Source organism: Ovis aries, chromosome 20 (assembly GCF_016772045.2).
Source record: "Ovis aries strain OAR_USU_Benz2616 breed Rambouillet chromosome 20, ARS-UI_Ramb_v3.0, whole genome shotgun sequence".
Classification (NCBI taxonomy): Eukaryota; Metazoa; Chordata; class Mammalia; order Artiodactyla; family Bovidae; genus Ovis; species Ovis aries.
The window spans coordinates 7548701-7568050 of record NC_056073.1 but is presented as its reverse complement, the minus strand read 5'-3'; the positions used below and the strand labels follow the sequence as shown (position 1 = coordinate 7568050).

At 49.4% G+C, this 19350-nt stretch overlaps 1 protein-coding gene across 1 annotated transcript; it reads right to left on the bottom strand.

Annotated features, from left to right (window-relative positions):
- Nucleotides 1-14918: 14918 nt before the first annotated feature.
- On the bottom strand, nucleotides 14919-18957 carry RING1 (ring finger protein 1). Its single transcript, XM_015102650.4, has 7 exons — nucleotides 18683-18957; nucleotides 18466-18588; nucleotides 17598-17758; nucleotides 17284-17499; nucleotides 16042-16431; nucleotides 15590-15866; nucleotides 14919-15335 (listed from the first exon to the last, which is right to left on the bottom strand). Exons 2-7 carry the CDS (start codon nucleotides 18541-18543, stop codon nucleotides 15234-15236), a joined length of 1224 nt encoding a protein of 407 aa, XP_014958136.2. The 5' UTR covers nucleotides 18544-18588; nucleotides 18683-18957; the 3' UTR covers nucleotides 14919-15233.
- Nucleotides 18958-19350: the final 393 nt, after the last annotated feature.

Genomic DNA, 19350 nt, shown 5'->3' with positions numbered 1-19350 from the left:
GCAGCCATGAAATTAAAAGACGCTTACTCCTTGGAAGGAAAGTTATGACCAACTTAGACAGCATATTGAAAAGCAGAGCTATTAGTCAACAAAGGTCCATCTATTCAAGGCTATGGTTTTTCCAATAGTCGTGTATGGATGTGAGAGTTGGACTATAAAGAAAGCTGCCTGCTGAAGAATTGATGCTTTTAAACTGTGGTGCTGGAGAAGACTCTTGAGAGTCCCTTAGACTGCAAGGAAATCCAATCAGTCCATCCTAAGGGAGATCAGTCCTGAGTGTTCATTGGAGGGACTGATGTTGAAGCTGAAACTCCAATACTTTGACCACCTGATGTGAAGAGCTGACTCATTTGAAAAGACCCTGATGCTGGGAAAGATTGAAGGCAGGAGGAGAATGGGACAACAGAGGATGAGATGGTTGGATGGCATCACTGACTCAATGGACATGAGTTTGGGTAAACTCCAGCAGCTGGTGATGGACAGGGAGGCCTGGTGTGCTGCAGTTCATGGGGTCACAAAGAATCAGACATGACTGAGTGACTGAACTATGTAACTATTATTCATTTTCATACCATCATATCATGATTGCTCAGAAAATAATAGAATTCTGTTTCACTAAAACTACCCTTTAATATAAAAACCTGAAATCACTTTTTAAAATCCAGATGCTTATTAAGTATCTTGGAATTTTTTGAAAAATACTAATGTCCAGATATTGTTTTTTTCTCCAGAGCTCCAGATGCGAGTCTAATGAGCAGCCATGTTTAAAAACAACCATACTATATGACAATCTTTTACTTTTATCTGGTTTGACTCCCTTTTTCTATTTCATATTCAGTGTTTCCATTTCTCTTAGTTTACGTTTTCCAGTTTTTTCATCTCTCTTTTTTTTTTTTGGTTCTTAAACCTTTATGAAGTGTAGTAGAAAAGCTTTTGTATGCATATATATTGATAAATAGTATAGAATATAATTTATATATTTTAGAAAACACGATTTTTTCTTAGCTAAAGAATCAATGACATTTTGGTTCCACTTGTTTGACTAAGTATGAATAGAATGCTAGATTTCTAATTTATATTCACTCAAATTTTGATATAGTTCCATTTATTCTGGCATTACTGCTAAAAAGAAATGCAAGAAGGCAAGTGGTTATCTGAGGAGGCTTTACAAATAGCTGAGGAAAGAGGAGAAGTGAAAAGCAAAGGAGAAAGGGAAAGATATACTCAACTGGATGCAGAGTTTCAGAGAATAGCAGGAAGAGATAAGAAGTCTTTCTTAAATGAACAATGCAAATAAACAGAGGAAAATAATAGAATGGGAAAGATGAGAGATCTCTTCAAGAAACTTGGAGATATCAAGGGAGCATTTCAAGCAAGCATGGGCACAATAAAGGACAGAAATGGTAAGGACCTAACAGAAGCAGAAGAGATTAAGAAAAGGTGACAAGAAAACACAGAAGAACGATATAGAAAAGATCTTAATGACCCAGATAACCGTGATGTTTGTGATCACTCACCTACAGCCAGTCATCCTAAAGTGTGAAGTCAAGTGGGCCTTAGGAAGCATTACTAAAGACAAAGCTAGTGAAGGTGAGAGAATTCCAGTTGAGCTTTTTAAAATCCTAAAGGATGATGCTGTTAAAGTGCTGAACTAAATACGTCAGCAAATTTGGAAAACTCAGCAGTGGCCACAGGACTGGAGAAGGTCACTTTTCATTCAAATCCCAAAGAAGGGCCATACCAAAGAATGTTCAAGCTACCATACAATTGCACTCATTTTGCATGCTAGTAAGTTTATGCTCAAAATTCTTCAAGCTAGGCTTTAGCAGTACGTGAACGGAGAACTTCCAGATATATAAGCAGGGTTGAGAAAAGGCAGAGGAACCAGGGATCAAATTGTCAACATTTGTTGGATCAGAGAGGAAGCAAGGGAATTTTAGAAAGACATCTACTTCTGTTTTATTGACTACACGAAAGCCTTTGACTGTGTGGATCACAACAAACTATGGAAAATTCTTAAAGAGATGGGAATACCAGATCGCCTTACATGTCTCCTGAAAAACCCGTATGCAGTTCAAGAAACAATAGTTAGAACCTTACATGGAACAACTGACTGGTTCAAAATTGGGAAAGGAAAAAGACAAAGCTGTATATCGTCACTCTGTTTATTTAACTTATATCTAGAGTATATCATGTGAAATGCCCAGCTGGATAAGACACAAACCAGAATCAAGATTGCTGGGAGAGAAATAACAACTTCATGATACCACTGTAATGGCAGAAAGTGAAGAGGAGCTAAAAAGTCAAGAGATGACGGTGAAAGAGGAGAGTGAAAGAGCTGACTTAAAACTCAGTGTGGGAACAACTGAGATCATGGTATCCGGTCCCATCACTTCATGGCAAATAGAAGGGGAAAAAGTGGAAGCAGTTACAGATTTTATTTTCTTGGGCTCCAAAATCACTGTGGATGGGAATGCCACCATGTAATTAAAGGATTCTTGCTCCTTGGGAAAAAAGCTATGACAAACCTGGACAGCATATTAAAAAGCAGAGACATCTCTTTACCAACAAAAGTCCGTATAGTCAAAGCTGTGGTTTTTCCAGTAGTCATACACAGATGTGAGAGTTGGACCATAACGAAGGCTGAGCACTGAAGAATTGATGCTTTTGAATTGTAGTGCTGGGGAAGACTCCTGAGAGTCCCTCGGACTGCAAGGAGATCAAACCAGTCAATCCTAAAGGAAATCAACCCTGAATTTTCATTGAAAGGACTAATTGGGAAGCTCCAATACTTTGGCCACCTGATGCAAAGAGCCAGCTCATTGGAAAAGAGCCTGATGCTGGGGAAGATTGAAGGCAAGAGGAGGAGGGTGGCAGAGGATGTGATGGTTAGATAGCATCACTGATTCAATGGACGTGAATTTGAGGAAACTCCAGGAGATAGTGAAGGACAGAGAAACCTGGCATGCTGCAGTCCACGGGGTCACAGAGTCAGATTTGACTGAGCAACTGAACAACAACAATGATGTTGTTTACAATTTAAAAAAAAAACAGTAAATGAACATGTATTATTAAGTACAGTACAGATTTTGTTCAAATTTCACAAAATTTTACACTGGTTTCCACAATTTGTTTTCAGGCCCTAGTCAAGATTCCACATTGTATTAATTGCATTGAGCAGCTTCAACTGCATACAGCAAATTCTGTGAAATTGTGTTCTCATTTTTATTCTGTTATGAATATTTTCTAATTTTCCCTGTTATGGCTTCTTAGATACACCCATCATTTAAAAGTAAACATTTAATTTCCAAACATACAGGATTTTTAAAGTATCTTTGATATTAATTTCTCATTTTGATATTAATTTTTCATTTAAATGATTTCTTCTCTGTAGTCACCTTCTGTGTTTTTCTGTCTTTTAACTTTATTTAGTCTTTTGATGGCTATGTCAAAGATCTCTCTTGGATTGCACTTGAAAATATATGGGTTACTTTCAAATATCTTTTGATATTGATTTCTAACATAATTCCACAGTGTTAAGAGGACAGACTCTGTATGATTTCAATATCTTTAGACCACGAAAGTTTGCACCTTGTTTTATGTCCCTGGACATATTCCAGTGTCTCCTGTTTTACAGCCTATGGAAACTTGAATAGAATATGTATCCTGCTGTTGTGTGAAAATCGTATACATCTTCAGTATGTTGAATTGGTTCATAGTGCTTTTCAGGTCTACTGTGTCCTTCTGATTCTCTGTCTATTCATTCTATTAATTTTTGAGAGTTTAATATTGAAATGCCAACTAAAAATTCTTAATTTATCTACCTAAAAAATAATGGTAATATATATTGGAACCATATGTAACTTTGTTCTGTATTTTCCAGGTCTCCTGTAAATGTGTTATCATACTTTCATAATTTAGAAAAGAAAAAAGAAAGAAAAAAACCCACGTTTCCTATTCAGTGTTGGGTGGGTGGGGCTAGAATTTTCATTTGTGACTAGTTTCCATGTGATGCTCGATGCTACTGGCTGGGGACCCCACTTTGAGAACCCCTGGAGCAGAGGCATTGGCCTCCTCCTCAAAGCCAGTTCTCCCTGTGACCGTCCCTCATCTTCCTGATTAACCCCACTCCCCCTCCTGAATCCTCGCCCTCTCCCTCCCAAAATAAAACTCCCAAAGCCAAACCCTCCTCTGCCTCGTCTCCTCCTCCTCTGACTGTTCCTGGTACATCATTCAGCCTCACTCTCACATTTACAGCATGTGTACCTTGATCAGATCTTGATTTGAAAAAGACATATATAAAAGAAATTTGGGTTGGGTTTTTTTTTTTTAGTATAAAGAATACGCTAAAGTATACTGAGTATATTCTGTAAAGAATATTCGGTAAAGAATCTGCCTGCATTGCAGGAGACACCGGAGACTCGGGTTCAGTGCCTGGGTTGGGAAGATCCCCTGGAGGAGGGCCTGGTAACCCACTCTGGTATTCTTTCCTGGAGAATCCCTTGGACAGAAGAGCCTGGCGGGCTACAGTCCATAGGGTTGCAAAGGGTCGGACACGACCAAAGAGAGTGAGCACGCACACACACACGTATGTATAAATGATGACAGTTGTCACATTAAGTGCAGTGGCGAATTTACAACTGATCATTGTGCTATAGTTTCAACATTTCCACATATTTAATTGGAAAAGACTCTGATGCCAGGAAAGGTTGAAGGCAGGAGAAGAGGACGGCAGAGGATGAGATGGCTGGATGGCATCACCAACTCAATGGACATGAGTTTGAGCAAGCTCCGGGAGCTGGTGATGGACAGGGAGGCCTGGTGTGCTGCAGTCCATGGGGTCGCAGAGTCAGACATGACTGAGCGACTGAACTGAACATATTTAAACTTTTTAATAAAAAGCTGGGGGAAAATTCTCTCTCTCGTGCCTCATGCCCACCCTTTCCTTAACATGCTTGGGCTGGTATCTGCCCTCCCAAGTCAAGCAAGTGCATTTTCTGTGAACCTCATGTCATTAAATCCATTTTTCAGTTGTCTTCTGCTTGACCACTCACCAGTATTCAACACTTTGGACCATTTCTTTACTGAAGCACAGCCTGGTCTTTCCTTGGTGTTCAGGACTGAGAGCTCTCCTGTGTTTCTCCTCTCCCCCTGGCTGCTCCTGGCACCTTTGTGTGCTCATCCTGCCCTCTCTGGCCATCCTGGAGATGCTCAAGGGTCGTGCACCCTGGACTCCCCCCTCTTCTCACGCTACATTCTCCCTCCAGGGGATCCATCACAACCGATCCTTGGTTTCAGTTGCTATCAGCTGATCACTCTCAAATGTATGTCTTTCCTCTGGTCTCCAGACTTGTGGATCTGATTTCCTACCTGACATCCCTACGTGGATGTCTCAAAGGTCCCAGAAACTTAGCATGTGAAAATGTGAAAATGAATTCAAAGTGAATATGAATATGATCACAAACAGTGTCATCCTCAGATCTGGACCTTAGAGGTCCTGCCCTGGTCCACAGACTTCAGAGGACCTCCTCTATCACATACAGCATTTATGAGACAAACGTGGGCACCTCTGTCACTTGGGATCCGGCTCTCAGTTCCGGCACAGCACACCCTGAAACCCCGAACATCTGCTCATAGCTAACACTCTTCTGGCCCCAGGGAAATGCTTCTGCAATCTCTTGCTCTATATCCTGGAAACAAAAGATGACTACAATCGAAGCCTGTGCAAGGCTGAGCTTGAGCCTCTGCTAGATTCCCAAGCACACACTTCTGGAGGGTGGGGAGAATTTAATCAGCAACCCAATTAAGCAAACCCTCATTTTCCCATCGTCTCTGTTCCTATCTTTTTCTTTCAAAATAATTTTTAAAAGCCTTATAGTAACAGCCAAAATGCATCCCATTTCTCTCGTTCCTGGGTGGTAATTATCATTCTGAAGTCATTAGAAATTATTCCCACGCATATTCTGTGCTTTAACAAATATGTTTGTTGCAAGTTTGGGGGAGAATGGATACATGTACACGCAGTGTCCCTTCACTGTCCACCTGAAACTATCACATTGTTAAACAGCTATACTCCAATAAAATAAACAGTTAAAATGGTAAAAAAAAAAAAAATTTTATTTTTAGATCTGGAAGGAAGCTTAAAAATCTCTCCTGAGTAAATCAAGTTTAGAACTCACCGATAAGAAAATAAAGAAAACATTAAAAATATGCTTTTTAAAACATGTATCATTGTTGGTATATGTTATTTATTTGGCTGTGCTGGGCCTTAGTTGCAGCACTTGGGGTCTTTAGCTGTGCTATGTGAGTGCTTGGTTGCAGCATGTGGGATCTCGTTCCCTAACCAGGGATCGAACCCAGGCCCCCTACAATCGAAGCATGGAGTCTTAGCCACTGGACCAACAGAGATGTCCCTGTTTGTGTATTTTTAAACTCATAAATGTCATACAACATCCAGTTTGTTATAAAATAAATTGTAACATCCACTTTTGCAACTTTCCTTTACTCAAATATTAGTAAACATAGCTATAATTCATTTATTTTAACTGCTGTGTAGCAGTGCATTGTAAGAATAAACTGTACTTTATTTATGCATTCCTTTATCTTAAGGATAGATTAGACTGTTTCCACATTTTCTGGACCATCAAATGATACTGCCATGCCCATTCTTACCCTTGCTTCCTTGTGCATATGGAGCAATGTTTTCCTAAGGAATACATCTAGAAGCCGGGTCGCTAGGTTTTAGGGTATGTGTATTTATAGCCTGAAGTGTTGCCAAATCTCCCTTCAAATCTGTTATCGTTGTTCACGCTTCGATCCAAAATGGCTGAGTTCCTATTATCCCACATTTTTGTCAACACTTGTTGTTATCAGAGTTACTTTGACGTTATTGCTTCAGTGAAGCAGTACACAGTTTGGGTTAGGGACGCTGAGCATCTTTTCACGTTTACTGGCCATCTGGTCTTCCTCTTTGGCGATCTGCCTGGTCACAGCTTTTGCTCATTTCTCCCTGCCTTGTCCTTTTCTTGTTGATCTACAAGGGATTTTTCTTTCTCTTTTTAATTCCCCTTTCATTGACTTTGCTTGGTATGAGGGAATTCTTTCAGCTTTATTTTTTACCATATCGTGTGGCTTGCAAGGATATTAGTTCCCCAAACCAGGGATCGAACCCAGGCCCATGGCAGATACAGTGGAGGTTCCTCACCGCTGGACTGTTAGGGAATTCCCTGCAAGAGTACTTTATAAATCCTGAATACTCATCCTGCACTGGCCATGTAGATTGTAAATAGTCTCTAAGTCTGTGGCTTGTATTTTCATTTGTTATGTTGTTTCTGGTCTCATCAAAGTTTAAATTTGTTTTAAAGTAGCTTATGTGTCCATCTTTTATTGCCTGTGCAATTTGGTCTTAAGAAATCCTGCCCTATGCTGATACTGTCCATATATTCTCTTGTATTGTCTTCTAAGAATTTCAAGTTTTATTTGTCACATATTGTTATCTGATATTTATTTTTGGATGTGTTGTAATGCAGGAACCTATTTTGTTTTTTACTGGGACAGGCAATTAACCGCAGACAAGTTAAGAAACAGTCCCTCCTTTTCCACATGTCAGTTATGTGGAAAGCTCATGTACCAAGTCCTCATAGCTTTGAAGGTCTAATTTGTCCATATGCCAGGACAACACTGCTTTAAATCACACCAACGTTATGGGACTTCCGCCCAGGTTCGATCCCTGGTCAGGGAACTAGATCCCACAGCCCACAACTGAAAGTTCCTGCATCCCACAACTAAGACCCAGTGCAGTCAAATAAATAAACAAATATATTAACAAAAATCACTCTCGTTTTAAAGCTGTGATATACAGTGAGGCAAACACTCAAGTATTCTCCCACTTCAAACTTGGTTTGACTCTTTTTTGGCCATTTACCCTTCTACAAAAATTTTAAGAACAGCTTGTTAAATAAAATATCTATCTAGTACAAATAGAACTGTACTAGATTTACAAACCTGAGGAAAATTATCAATTTTATATTGAAGTTTCCTCTTCATGAGCATGGCGTACTTTTCTGTTCTTTTTTTTGGGGGGGGTCTTATTTTCATGTTCTCCAAAAGAGTTTTATAATTTTATTCATAAAGATCATGCACATATCTTGTTATATTTATTTCTAAGTATAATAAATTTTGTGGCTATTACAAATGCTATTTTCTTAAAACACAATCTTCTGTTTACTACTGCTGTATAGGCATATTGGTGTTTGACTATTCATCTTGCCTCCAGAAAGCGATGTGTTAATTTTGTTTGAGGGTTCTCATAAGTTTTCTTTGTAGATAGGCAATCATCTGTGTACAGTGATGGATTTCTTTTTTTTTTCTTATTGTGTCAGTTCAGATACCCCATCTCGCCAGCATAAGTTGAGTAAAAACAGTAAAACTAATATCTGTGTATTAATGTTGGAAGTTATTTTCTATTCCTAGTTAGCTAGACTTATTTTTTAAATCACTAGTATTAAACATTTTCCTGTGCATTCTCTGTACCTATTGAGATAATCATATTTGTTCCTTTTAATAAGTCAATATTGTAAATATCATTAACAGATTTTTAAGCAGACCATCCTTGTACTCCTGGAATAAACACTGCTTAGTCACATATACACGCACGCATACATACACGTACTTGCATAAACTCCGCTGGACTCGGTATGCTAATATTTTATTTAGGATTTTCACTCCTATAAGTTCAGTTGGTCCTCTTTTTCCATTATCTAAGACAGCCTATGTAAATAAATACACAGTTCCTTCAAGAGTTAGCAGAATACTACTTATACAAACCATTTGGGTAGCGTGTGTGTGTGTGTGTGTGTGTGTGTGTGCGCGCGCGCGTGCGCGCGCGCATGCGCTTGTGTGTGTATATATGTAAAATTTCCCATTCAATTTATTAGGATTTATAGGTTTGAGAATCCCAGGGACAGAGGAGCCTAGTGGGCTGCCGTCTATGGGTTTGCACAGAGTCGAACACGACTGAAGTGACTTAGCAGCCGCATAGGTTTGTTAGGCTTTCTATTTCTTCTTGGGTCAACTTTGGCTGCCTTTTATCTAATTTCCCTGCCTCCGTCCTGGGGGGCTGATAAACAGCCCTTAGTTAACAGAACCAGTTCCTTCTCTGCCCCCTCCTTGGAACTGTAGCTACAGGCAGCTCATTGTCTGGTTTTGAGTTTCCTCTTTGTTTTTAGACCAAGGATTTTACTTTCCCTTTGAGAACTCAGTCATACATTTAATTTTTTTTTCTTTTTATCTAGTATTTCTAGGTGATGGTGCTTTCAGATTTTCCAGTTTCTCCATCTTGCTTGATTCTGATGTTGTTCCCATTTTACAGATAAGAAAGCTAGGGTTCAAAGTGGTTTAAAAGTAATACTTTTACCTAGTTATTGAACCCGGATTTCTGGTTCTGAATCCTCTGCTGTTGCCACATTACACTGAAGCCAACCAGGCAAAACCAGGAAGGGGCAGTAGAAAGTCAACGCGGTGGGGGGTGGGAGAGAGGCTGAAGGGGGCGTGGATATATGTACACATACAGCCCATGAAATTGCAGAGTGGGCTAGACTAAGTGAGCATACACACACGAGAACACAGCTGATTCACTTTGTTGTACAGCAGAAAGTAACACAACACTAAAGCAATCATACTCCAGTAATAATTTTTTTTGTAAGTCAAAGGAGGAAGGGATCTCACGGGCAAGGTGGAGAAGGCTGGAACGGGGACACCAGGGTGGAGATGGATGATGCCAGGAAACACGCAGGAAGGAAAGGTGTTGGGGAAATGACCCATGAGACTTCTGGGCTGCAGCTGCTGGAGAATCACTGCCTCAGTCCGTTCTGAGATTCTGAAATATGCAAGCCCCTGCCCCAGACTCAGGCGCGCATGCATCCTTCCAACCAGCATTTCAACTGTCAAGTCCCGGGTCCCAGGAATGCTGAGAAGGAGCAGGCGCAGTCACGGCTCCTGCCCTAAGGGACCTTACGTTCCAGGGGAGCCAGACTCCAGTCAAACAATCCCCCCAACACGTAGACCTGCGACCTCGCCCAGCGCCTTGGAGGAGGAGCGCGCCTCGGCTTGGGCGCTCCGAAGAGGGGAATTTGACCCGAAAGGAGGGTCTGGGTACCTTCCCTGAGGTTATGGTAAAGGTAAACGAGCGGAGACTTAAGAACGAACAGGAGCTAACTTAAAAGAGAAATGGAAGGAGACTTTCAGGCAGAGGGTCCAGGCAGCTGGAGAAAGCAGGACGCGGCAGAGTGAAGCGCTAAGGAGTGAAGGCGGGTTGAGCGGAGGCCGGCGGGGCGGACCTCCCAGTGCCTTAGAGGCCAGGTTAACGACCTGGGTCTTTAACCTAAGGTCAGTGGGAAACCATTGTCTGTGCTTCAGCAAGGAGCCCCAAATCATCAGATTTGCATTTCAGAAAGGTCTGTCTCACACAGCCCTCTGCTTGTTTATTGAAGGCCTTTCCCAGCCTCTCCAGCGATCTCCGTGATTCAAAGAAGAGTCCAGGGGGCGGATGGATCAGGGAGGGGGAGGGATGGAGAAGAGTGAACAGACTTGAGAGATATTATAATGGCTACCCCCGATAGGACTTGATGCTAGATTCAATACCGAGACAGTCCCATAAACCCCTGAGATCAAATCTTTTGAAGGCAGGGACCACATCACACACCTGTCTGTGGTACCCAGGTCCTAGAACACGTGGTACGCAGGTTGTGACATGTGGTGGACTCAACACATAATTCCTGAAATGGTGGAACTGACCCGCAGCCTCTCAAGCGATCCTTTCACCGCTAAGGTTCTTCAATCCCTTCTTATGTGTGGCAACAACCAGCTTCTCTGATACAGCACTGGGAGAAATCTGCCAAGGTCTAAAGAGTATTCTTTATAAAGGGGAAGTTAATACAAGAATGAAGGTCTACCTTATCCTAGAACATGAACAAGAACAATACATTTATTGAAGGTGCCGTCCAAGGGTCCAAGGGGTAACTCCCCCAGCAGAAACTTTTACAAGTGTCAGTGATGACGCCGCTTCCTGAGCGGTCTAGTGGTTAAGAACCCACCTGCTAATACAGGGGACAGAGGTTCGATCCCTGGCCCGAGAAGATCCCACACACCTCGCAGTAACTAACCCCACGTGCCGCAACTACTGACCCAGCGCTTTAGAGCCTGGGCTACTGACGCCCTCGAGCCTAGAGCCTGTGCTTGGAAACGAGAAGTCACCTCAGAGTGCGCTGCCGCTAGAGCAGCCCTTGATCGCCGCAAATAGAGAAAACCGGAGCGCAGCAACGAAGACCCAGCGCAGCCAAAAATAAATAAATGAATATTTAAACAAAAACAAGTCAGTGATGATGGTGCCCTTCTCAGGGCTAGGCTGGGCCCAAGGGTGCCCATCTTGAGGGATGCTCCTGGGACTCCCTGCTGATTCTTGTTCAAAACCAGTTTCCCGGCACATGAACAAGACAGTAAGCGAGCAGTCTTGTGGAAGAAGTACAAATGCCAGGAAGTGCTTGCATTGGCCAGCGGTCTCTTGCTGGGCTTCTACCCAGCCCTGCTCTACTTTTTCCGCATCCAGAACCTCCCACTTTGTCCTCCAGTCTCACTTGGCTCCTTCCTCCTCTGGTCTCCATCTCCTCCATTTCCCTGCTGCCTCCCTGGATATGTGCCTGTTTTCACCTTTTAATAAGAAGCCCCCGGTGCTGCTGGAAAGAGCAGCCTTCGTCTGGGCTCTATTCTTAGCGAGAAGTGTGGTGAAGCCCACAGAAAACCCTGCCATGGCCTGTGGGGCCAGGAGCAGGCACAGGGAGGTGGCCTCATCCGATGGGGTGCTGGGTGGAGCAAGAAGCACCCAGCAGCCTCTGGGGGGAGTGACGGGGCTGGGTGGGAGTTTTTTTGGGTGACTAGGATTTTGATGGTGGGGGTTGTCATGGAGATCTCTGGGGATTCAGTTGTTTCTATAAAGTGACGCTTTCAAAAAACCCACAGGGAATCGAATCCATCCCAGATGACAGCAGGTCCCAGGCAGCCTGGTTAAACTTCTCAGGTGGAGGACAAGGGATTGAAAGTACAGATTCCTTCCTAAGGAAAGCTTTTCCCGGGGGATTAGATTGTGAACTAGAAGTGAGGTGGACTGGGCCGCTGCAGTTCCGAGTCAGTCGCCTGATGTGGCGGCTCTGTCCAGAGTGGGGTGCGGTGGGGAGCGTGCTCCATCCTGCCTCCCACCAGGAGGCAGTCGCTCCCACTGTGGGGGGAGTCTGTCCCCAGGGCCCTCCTCTGTCCTTCCCACTGGGCGTGGATGGTTGTCAAGGCAGAAGGGTGTTTGGAGGAGGCGGACAGGGAAAGGGCCGCTCACTCACATGCACCAGGCAGTGCTGGGAGGGCTGGGGGCAAGCGAAGAGGAGGTCCGCAGGCCAGGCTGGACAGGGCCTCGTGGTGGAGCAGGGTCAGCAGGGGGGTGACGGCAGATGGGGGGCCGGGTGTTTGTCCTGCGTCCTCCTCCTCTGCCTGGGCCCCCCACATGTTGGGGAGGGGGGTGATGGTGAGAGTAGCCGCTTGCGGTGGGGGGGGGGGAGCCAGAGGGACAGAGGTGGTACAGGCAGGCTGAGCCCTGCCCCCCACCAAACCGGTGGCTGAGGGCCTCAGTGACTCCTGCCTTCTCCCCGAGGAGCCCGGGTTCCTGTGAGGAGTTTGCCAGGGTTCGGGTGGTAGCCAGGCAACAGCAGAGGCCTCAGGGTTAGGCCTCAGCTGGGCAGGGATCTCCTGCAGCCCTGGGCTCGGGGGCTCAGCTTATGCACATAGACACAAATCTGCTAAGGTCTGGGGATCAAGGAGCCTGGAAACGATAAAATGAGAGGAAGTAGAGGGGAGAGAGAGACTCCCCTTGTTCCTCCGTTCCCTCCAGCTCCCCTCCTTGGAGGCACCTTCTCTGTGAAGCTCTCCTTAACCACCCTGCAGTTTCTAGCGCTTCTTAATCACTCCGCACCATGTCTGGGACCCCTCCTGCAGGGACCGCTTGTCATTCATCCTCTAAGGACCAGAGCAATCTACCGCAGCGGTTCTGTACCCCGCCCCACACACCCCGTGCACATCAGACTGGACAAGGAGGGTCTCTCCTTGTACACATGCGGGTCCCACCTCACAAGGCCCTTTCTGAAGCAAGGTTGCATGGTTTGTAAGCAGCTGTCAGAGATCTGCACAATTTGTTAATTCACCTCCTTTCCTCTGTATCTTGTCCTTCAGCAAAAGTCAAGCTCCCTTTTGTATACTTGGTGTCTCACTCTGCCTCACCCACAGGTGCGGGCCAAACTGGGAGAGGCCAAAGGACTTGGGGCACTAGCCTAGGGGGTGGGAGGGACGGAACTGGCGTCTCCTGTACCCGCTTCGGCCCGTACTGGGGAAGAGAGGCGTCGGTCCGGGCTGGGAGTCACTTTTTCTTTGTTGTGGGCAAGGAAGGTGTCCCTGGGGCGACAGCTCTGCGCGGCACTCACATGGAGTCATCAGAAAAGGGAGGCCTGTGAAGTTGTCTCAAGGGCGGGGGGCGGCGAAGGAACGCGGCAGCAGGGCGGGCGAGGGGAGCGGGAGAGGCAGAGGGCGAGGGTGGGGCGGTGCGGCCTGGGGCCCGAGGAGGGAAGGGACCGGGCGGCCCGCTGCGACTCCTGGGAGAAGCAAGAGGGCGGGGAGCAGGCTGCCGGGCTGGCTGGGAGTGGTGGGGGTAGGGGGGGGGGGGGGGGGCAGTCGCTCCAGGCAGCCTCTGGAACCAAAAAGAAGCCGGCTTCACTCCAGATTCTTCGGCTCCCACCTCAGTACTCCCTCGACTGCTCCCCATCGGTTTCTCTCCTTTGAAACACCGGGAGAGATGCCTACCTTCCCGTCGCCCTCATGTCCCGGGGGCGTCTCCCCCCAGGATGCCTGAAGCAGGAGAGAAAGGGAGCCAGGATGGAGGCGCCAGGAGAGGGGAGAAGGGGCTCCTCCCTGGAGGGGGAAGCGGGTGTTTTCCGTTTCTGCAGGGTGAGCGGTTTCAGGGGTGGGCGCCCGGTCACCAGGGCTGCAGAGGACTCCCCGCGTCCGCCGCACAGAGGGTGGTGGGCACGAGAGGGCGTCATCGAGAAATGCTAAGTGTGCAGTGGGGTGCCCTTTGGGTCGGCAGGTCAGACCCCCAGGCTGACCCCTCCGCTAGGAGGGCCGAGGCTGAGCCAGCCGCCGGAGTTGGGGGCGCATAAGGCGACGGAAACAGGAAGTGTGAGGGGCAGAGAGGTCGAAGCGCGGCCCGGGGGCAGCTTTGGTCCCTTCTGGAGAGGGACTCCTCCGCAGCCCGGCGCCACACTGCCCAGATGCAGCCCCTCTCGAGGTGGGCGGGCAGCGAGAGCTTCACCGAACACCCCCAGCCCTCTGCTCTCAACCGCCTCCGGGACGGTGCGGAGCTACAATCCTGGGCAGGGAGGCGGGGTCGCAGCACGTCTGCAGGCAGTTCCTCGCAGCCCTCCCCACCTCCGCGCCTTTTCTCCCCAGCTTCTCAGGCACGGTCAAGGAATCATCCCCCTTCCAAACATCAAGGCCCGCCATGTCTACAGACACACCTTCCTCTTAAGCTACTTTTAAGCTGTGGTACTTATACCCCTGATCCCAGCCTGGGCATTCAGGTCACAGGGGCAAGCTTGGGAACTGACTTCACACCTCTCCACTCTTCCAGCTTCACAGATGGTTCCTATTTTCCTACGTATTTGCTGATTTGAAGATTCAGGAAAACGGGCCCTACACACCATGAATAGCCTTTGACATCTCCTCCCCATTTCCAAGACTGACTCTCCATGATTTCTAGGGTTCTCTCCCCAATCTTTGTTTCCATCTCCTTCTAGTACACCCCTGATAAAGAGACACAGAACCGCAGGTTTCAAAGAGGAAAAAAAAGCAAATTTGTTGTTGTTGGTAGGAGGGCACGGAGGGGAGGGCTTTTCACTCTCCCCAGCATCTTGTGGACGGGAGGTTGAGGGCAATAGAAAAGGCAGCAGACAGGGGCCAAGCCCCACTCTGTACAATATAGAAGAATCTGATATAGATACTTTGTATAAAAGCCACTCGTCCTGTTTGTGTCTCTTGCTGGCTGGTCAGGCTGGGGGGCTCTGGGGGACAAAGAAGCCAGGCAGGGGGTGGGCCAGGACTCCAGGACACCCCATGGCCCCATTCTCTGGCCGTCCCTTGTGGGGTCACTTTGGATCCTTGGTGGGGGCATAGCAGAGCTCCAGTGGTCGGGACACCTTCCAGAACTTCTCATTCACCAGCTCCAGGGTCAGGGAGCCATTCAGCGTCTACAGAGGTGACGGAAGGGGGAGCAGAAAAGTGAGTTGGAAAAGATGGTAAGATGAGAGGAAAAGTGACCAAAGGGAGAGGAAAGACAAAGAAACAATAAACGGGGCACAGCGAGGACACGGGCGATGGGGAAGAAGGACGGACACGGAAAGGAGACCGAGATGCAGCGGAGAGGGCGGGTCGCTGAGGCTGTCGCGTCTGCGGCTGCGCACCCCCCCTATCCTCCCCGCCCCCGACACTCAGGGGCGCTCACCGTGAAAGCCCCGCCCCCGGGAGCGATGTAGATGGTGTACTGCTTCTCGCTGACGCCCTCCAGACTGGGCAAGGCAGGCTCCTCAGGGCCGTCGGCTCCTCCGGCACCCCCACCCTCCCCTCCACCCCCATCAGGTCCCGCGGTGGCATCAGAGGTGCCCCCTCCAGGCCCTCCCGGCTCCCCCGCCTCTTGCTGCTGCCTCCGCTCGAGAGCAATGCGCAGGGCCAAGTACTTGGAGAGATGGTCCACTGTGGCATTCCCAGTGGTCTTCACATACCTGGGTAGGAAAGGGGGCAGACTGAGGGCACAGACGCCTCAAATGGAGCCGCCAAGTGGGAGATGGGCACAGGGCCGCTGGGCTGGGGGCTCTTTCTGGGTCTGGGCGAGGCCCACTTGTGATGCAGACCATGGCCCTTGGTTTCTCAGTGGTCTGGGGAGGACGAGGCTCTCACCTAGTCTGGCAGTATTCTCCCTTCTCCACGAGCAGGGGGTGCGGCCGGAACACGAGCTCGATTTCTCCACCTGGCTCTGGGGGGCTGGGAGCCCCGGGAGGGCTTGGGGGGCCCAGGGTCCCCCCTCCCAGGGTTCCTCCCCGGTCACCCGAGTCTTCAGAGCCGGCGCCCCCACCCACCCCACCAGTGCCACCCCCCCCTGTCCCTACACTGCTGCCCCCTGCGCCCCCTCCTCGGGGTCGCTTGGGAGCAGGGCCTGGGGCAGAGTCCGGGGCCGAGTCTGAGCTCACGTCCTCTCCATCCCCCTCTCCCTCCCCGGGCTCTCCTTCGCCCCCACTCATCGTCGTGGTCTGATCTGACCCGGGCATCGGCCGCCTCACACGCTGGGCCCTGTGGGAGCAAGTGGTCGAGATTAGAAAGCACCAAGGATAAGGGCTTTCGACTTTAAACTTCAGAGAATTAAGAAACCAGGGAAATCTCAACGATGATTCCTAATATTTATTCCATACTAATTATGTGCCAAGCACGTTGGTGTTTGCACTGATTGCCTCAAATTACACAAATCCTACAGATGCAGGTAATTATACCATTTTTTTAATGGCTGACGAAACTGAGGCTTAGAGAGGTTAAATCATTAGTCTGAGATCATAGTCGCTTTGCCTCTCAAAGTGTGGTCTAAGACCCAGTAGCACAGGCTTGAAGAAGCACAGAATCTGGGCCCAACTTCTGACCTACCGAATTAGAACGTACATGTTAAACAAAACTCAGGTAATTCAAATACACGTTGAAGACTGAGCGATGCTGCCCTAGGAGGTGATTTACTTCCCGGCAGTGTGACCCCAAAGCTTATGCTCAAAAGTCACTCTACTGCTCTAACTTCTAGAAAGTCAGAAGGCGAGGTATTCATTAAGAATAACAGTGCCAGGGACTTCTCTGGTGGTCCAGCGGCTAAGACTCTGCACTCTCACTGCAGGGGACCTGGGCTGATCCCTAGTCAGGGAACTAGATTCCACATGCTATAACTAAGACCCTCTGTAGCCAAATAAATAAGTATTAAGAAAAAAAACCCAATAGTAGTGCTAGTTACTAACTAAAAAGCTCTGTTCACATCCACGACCTCCAGGCATGCAGTCAGATGGTGGTGGGCGCTCACGAGGCTGGGGCCTAGCAGCAGAGACCCCCAGGTGTCTGACCCGTGGCTCCTCCCATCGCCCCGCGTCCACCTCCCTGTGGCCCCCAAACCTGTGCATGGCCTGCATGCGCAGCCCCTCCTCGATGCTAGAGCTCAGCGCCTGCTGGTTGTGCAGGCGGCTGAGGCGGATGAGCACCCGGTCTTGGTGGGCCTCGTACTCCTCCCGGCTGGGGTAGATCTTAGAGATCAGAGCATCGAAGTTGGGGTCTGGCCGCAGAGACCGCTTGGATACCAGCTTCTTTCGGCAGGTAGGGCACTCCTTATTCCTGGGGTGGGAGAAAGGTGGCCCTGAGCCTTCAGTCACTGGGGACGGAGGGCCCGCTCTCTCCCCCTGCCCCCACCTCAAACACGTCCCTCCTGTTACCCGCTGCGCAGGGCTGTGACGATGCAGTCAGAGCAGAACCGGTGGAGGCACTCCTTGGTTGTCATCGTGTTCTTCAGCATGTCCAGGCAGATGGGGCACATGAGCTCTGAGTGCAGCGACCGGGGGGAAACCGCAATCTCGGTGCCATCCATGATGGCTTCCTGGAGACGGTGACGAGTGGAAAGGCGGTGGTGGAAAGAGGTAAAAGGGATCTTAGAAACAAGCAGTCCATGAAACTGGAGTCTTGAGAAATGCAGTGAGATGGCAGAATCTGGGTACCCCATTTGGCCACTTGAGGAAGAGAGAAATCCTAAGAGTAGGTGCTTTGAAATAGGATGATCTGAGGTTTGGCGATAGGCCTGGAGATGGGCACGGCACAGATTTTCCTTCTGGGGAAGACTTTAGTCAACAGAATTTCTTCCAGTGCGGTCCTGGGACTGCCTATATCAGAATCCCTTATGGTGCATGCTACAAATGCAGAGTCTGGGGTCCCATCCCATTACTGTTAGTGTGTGTGTGTGGGGACGGTGTGTGTGTGAGATCCGGCCCAGAATTCCATTTTTAATGCACTCCCAAGGGGAGTCTTAAATGCACACACTTATGATGCGGAACTGAAGACCAGGGAAGTTCATTTCAGCCTGTTTACTATCTTTCAAGTGAAGACAATAATACTTGGCTCTACCTCTCTGGCACGTCAGTTTTGAGGATTAAACGAGCTAAATGTGAAAAGTGATTCCAAAGCAGGGTAAGGGAGTGAGAAGCTGGGTGGAAAAGGGGCCAAAAGTGGAAAAGCGGCTGTGAGAAGGGAGTCTGCGGATGGAGCCGTCTAGTGAAAGGCAGTAAGTTGCAGTCGGAGAGCCCCTGTCACCTGCGGGGTCCGGTGGAGCTCATACAGGCTCAGTTCCCACGTTTTGCTGGCGTTCTGGGCGTTCGCCGGCGTCGTCATGGTGACCGCACCACGGCTGCCCCGCCGCCGCGCCGGAGAGGTGGGCTGGCGGATGGGGGAAGGGTGTCAGGGGGCCCGGCCCTCGCGCGGACCCCGCCCTCCGGGGCTCCCCGCACCGCGCCCCCGCGCGGCCCCTCACCCGGGTCCCGCCGTCGGCGCCCCAGCCGCCGCAGCGCCGCTCCCGGGACCGGGCTCTCCGGCCGAGGCCGTCCGGTCCCCAGCCGCCGCTCAGACAGCAGCTCGCACCGCCGCCGCCGCCGCCGCCATGGCCCGGGCGCTGGGCCCTGCGTCACTTCCGCCCGCCCGCGCCCCCCCCCGGCGGCGGGGACGTCACCCGGAGGCGCGCGCGGGTGGCAGCGCCGTGGACGCCGGTCCCCCGCCACCGCCGCCGCCATGGCCCGGGCGCTGGGCCCTGCGTCACTTCCGCCCGCCCGCGGCCCCCTCCCCCGGCGGCGGGGACGTCACCCGGAGGCGCGCGCGGGTGGCAGCGCCGTGGACGCCGGTTCCCCGCCCCCGGGGGCCGCGCTCCTGTCCCCGGGCTGCCGCCGTCCCCTCCCCGAAGGCCCCGTGGGGTCCTCCGCTCCGCAGGGCGGGGCCCGGCGTCGCCGGACCCCGGGGAGGAGCCGCCTCCCCCCGGCCCGTGCCCCCGGCGGCTCTGGGGGCCTGCATGCCCGCTTCCCCCGCACGGCTTCTCCGCAGTCCCAGCCCGGGATCCCAGGGCGGAGGGGGGGAAAGCCGCAGAGGAGTCTCTGCCGCTGCCGTCCTCCGGCCCCGTGAACACGGCCGAGTCCCGACGTGCCCGGGATC

Excerpts from the sequence above, each read along its gene's own strand:
- RING1 (XM_015102650.4), bottom strand. The coding sequence starts at position 18,543 with ATGACGACGCCGGCGAACGCCCAGAACGCCAGCAAAACGTGGGAACTG. Across the intron at positions 16,432-17,283 it reads CGCATGCAGGCCATGCACAG|GGCCCAGCGTGTGAGGCGGC; the intron begins GTTTGGGGGCCA and ends TTGCTCCCACAG. Across the intron at positions 15,336-15,589 it reads CCGGGGGCGGGGCTTTCACG|ACGCTGAATGGCTCCCTGAC; the intron begins GTGAGCGCCCCT and ends TCACCTCTGTAG.